This window comes from Aplysia californica, unplaced genomic scaffold (assembly GCF_000002075.1).
Source record: "Aplysia californica isolate F4 #8 unplaced genomic scaffold, AplCal3.0 scaffold00010, whole genome shotgun sequence".
Lineage (NCBI taxonomy): Eukaryota > Metazoa > Mollusca > Gastropoda > Aplysiida > Aplysiidae > Aplysia > Aplysia californica.
This window is the reverse complement of record NW_004797280.1, coordinates 2,954,316-2,955,675: the sequence shown is the minus strand read 5'-3', so window position 1 is coordinate 2,955,675 and position 1,360 is coordinate 2,954,316. Positions and strand designations below refer to the sequence as shown.

The window sequence follows — 1,360 nt, the reverse complement described above, 5'->3', positions numbered from 1 at the left end:
CCCTCTCTCTCTCTCTCTCTATCTATCTGACAACAAGTCAAAGTGAGCAGGTAAAATTAGCAATGTTTTAGAGTAAAGACTCAAAAGCTGCAATAGAAAATTTGGTTCTAAATAGTATTTAAAGCTCTTTCAACTCAATTAGTTAACTCAATTGATGGGAACTATCAAACCAGTGGCTGTCTTGTGATCTCTTGAAATGCCAAAAGGTTCATTTTCTGGGGGGAGCTTATTACATTTTTGTGATTTCCTTACTGGCAGAAGCAGAATCAAAATACTTAAGCATCATAAGAGTCCCGAATACTTTGCTGATGTTTTGGGAAAGACCTTACCTCGGTACCGGAAAAGGCGACAAGGGATGCCATGTCTGTGAAGGTGGAGGGCGGGTTTTCTGGCTGCAGTAGCCAACTAGCGATAACAGGGTCGTCGAGCTTCTCACAGCGAATGCCTGTTACAGAAAATAAATAGGGCCGTTGGGTATGACGAAGCAATCATCCTATATCAAGAGTCCCACTTCTGCTCTGTTCTTCCATCTCGACAATCACCTCCTACGTTCTTCTGTTTAAACAACACTTAAAGGTACCAGATAAGCTTATGTATTTCCATTAAAGGTTAGACACAACTTGTCATTTGATTGTTTGGTGCCCTTTCGATTTAGCGGTATGTTTCACACATCAGAAATCTTACCTAGTGTAAACGCCTTTCTTTTTCACTGCAAATATGGCTTAAGGTTTACATACTGAATGCGTTTTCAATAGGCCAAGCGCTTCGTGGAGTGCAAAACTCGGAAGCGGTCAGCGGATAAAGTATTCTAGAATGGCAATGTATCAATCAGCACAAAATCAGTCCCATAGCCAATGTGATATCACATGAAATGTTGTCATTACTTAAGCAATCTACCCATGAAGAAACAGACGAAAGTGGAAGCAATTTAGGCCAATATAATGCAAGGATAGCCAGTTATACCATCATTCCTTGATTAGAAGAATCTGAGTATTGCAATAGAGGGTTTCATATCTTTAAAAGAAAACTGCCGCCATTTTCATCATCTCATCATCATCATCATCATCATCATCATCATCATCATCATCATCATCATCATCATCATCATCAATGTTTTTAATATCCCCTCATCTTTATTAACTTTGTTATGTTTGTCAAACCTAAAATAAACATTGAATATTACAAGTTTAGGCAACCCAAGAGATGAAACTTACAATGGTCATTTTCCACTCCAATGTGACGATGTAAAACTATCAAGAAATCTTTGCTGTTCACAATCGTTTTCATGCAGTTCTCGTTGGACAAGCTCTTCAACATTGTCTGCCTGATAAACAAAAGTATACTTATCACAATGAACCCC

At 38.5% G+C, this 1,360-nt stretch overlaps 1 protein-coding gene across 1 annotated transcript in view; it reads right to left on the bottom strand.

The window, feature by feature from the left end:
• LOC101857457 (DNA polymerase nu) overlaps positions 1-1,360 on the bottom strand; it is a 21,472-nt gene that overhangs the window by 17,511 nt on the left and 2,601 nt on the right. The window contains exons 5-6 of the mRNA XM_005089923.3: positions 1,215-1,324; positions 330-445 (exon numbers count right to left, since the gene is read on the bottom strand). Of these exons, the coding sequence (XP_005089980.2) occupies positions 330-445; positions 1,215-1,324 (226 nt within the window). The remainder of the gene's footprint in view (positions 1-329; positions 446-1,214; positions 1,325-1,360) is intronic.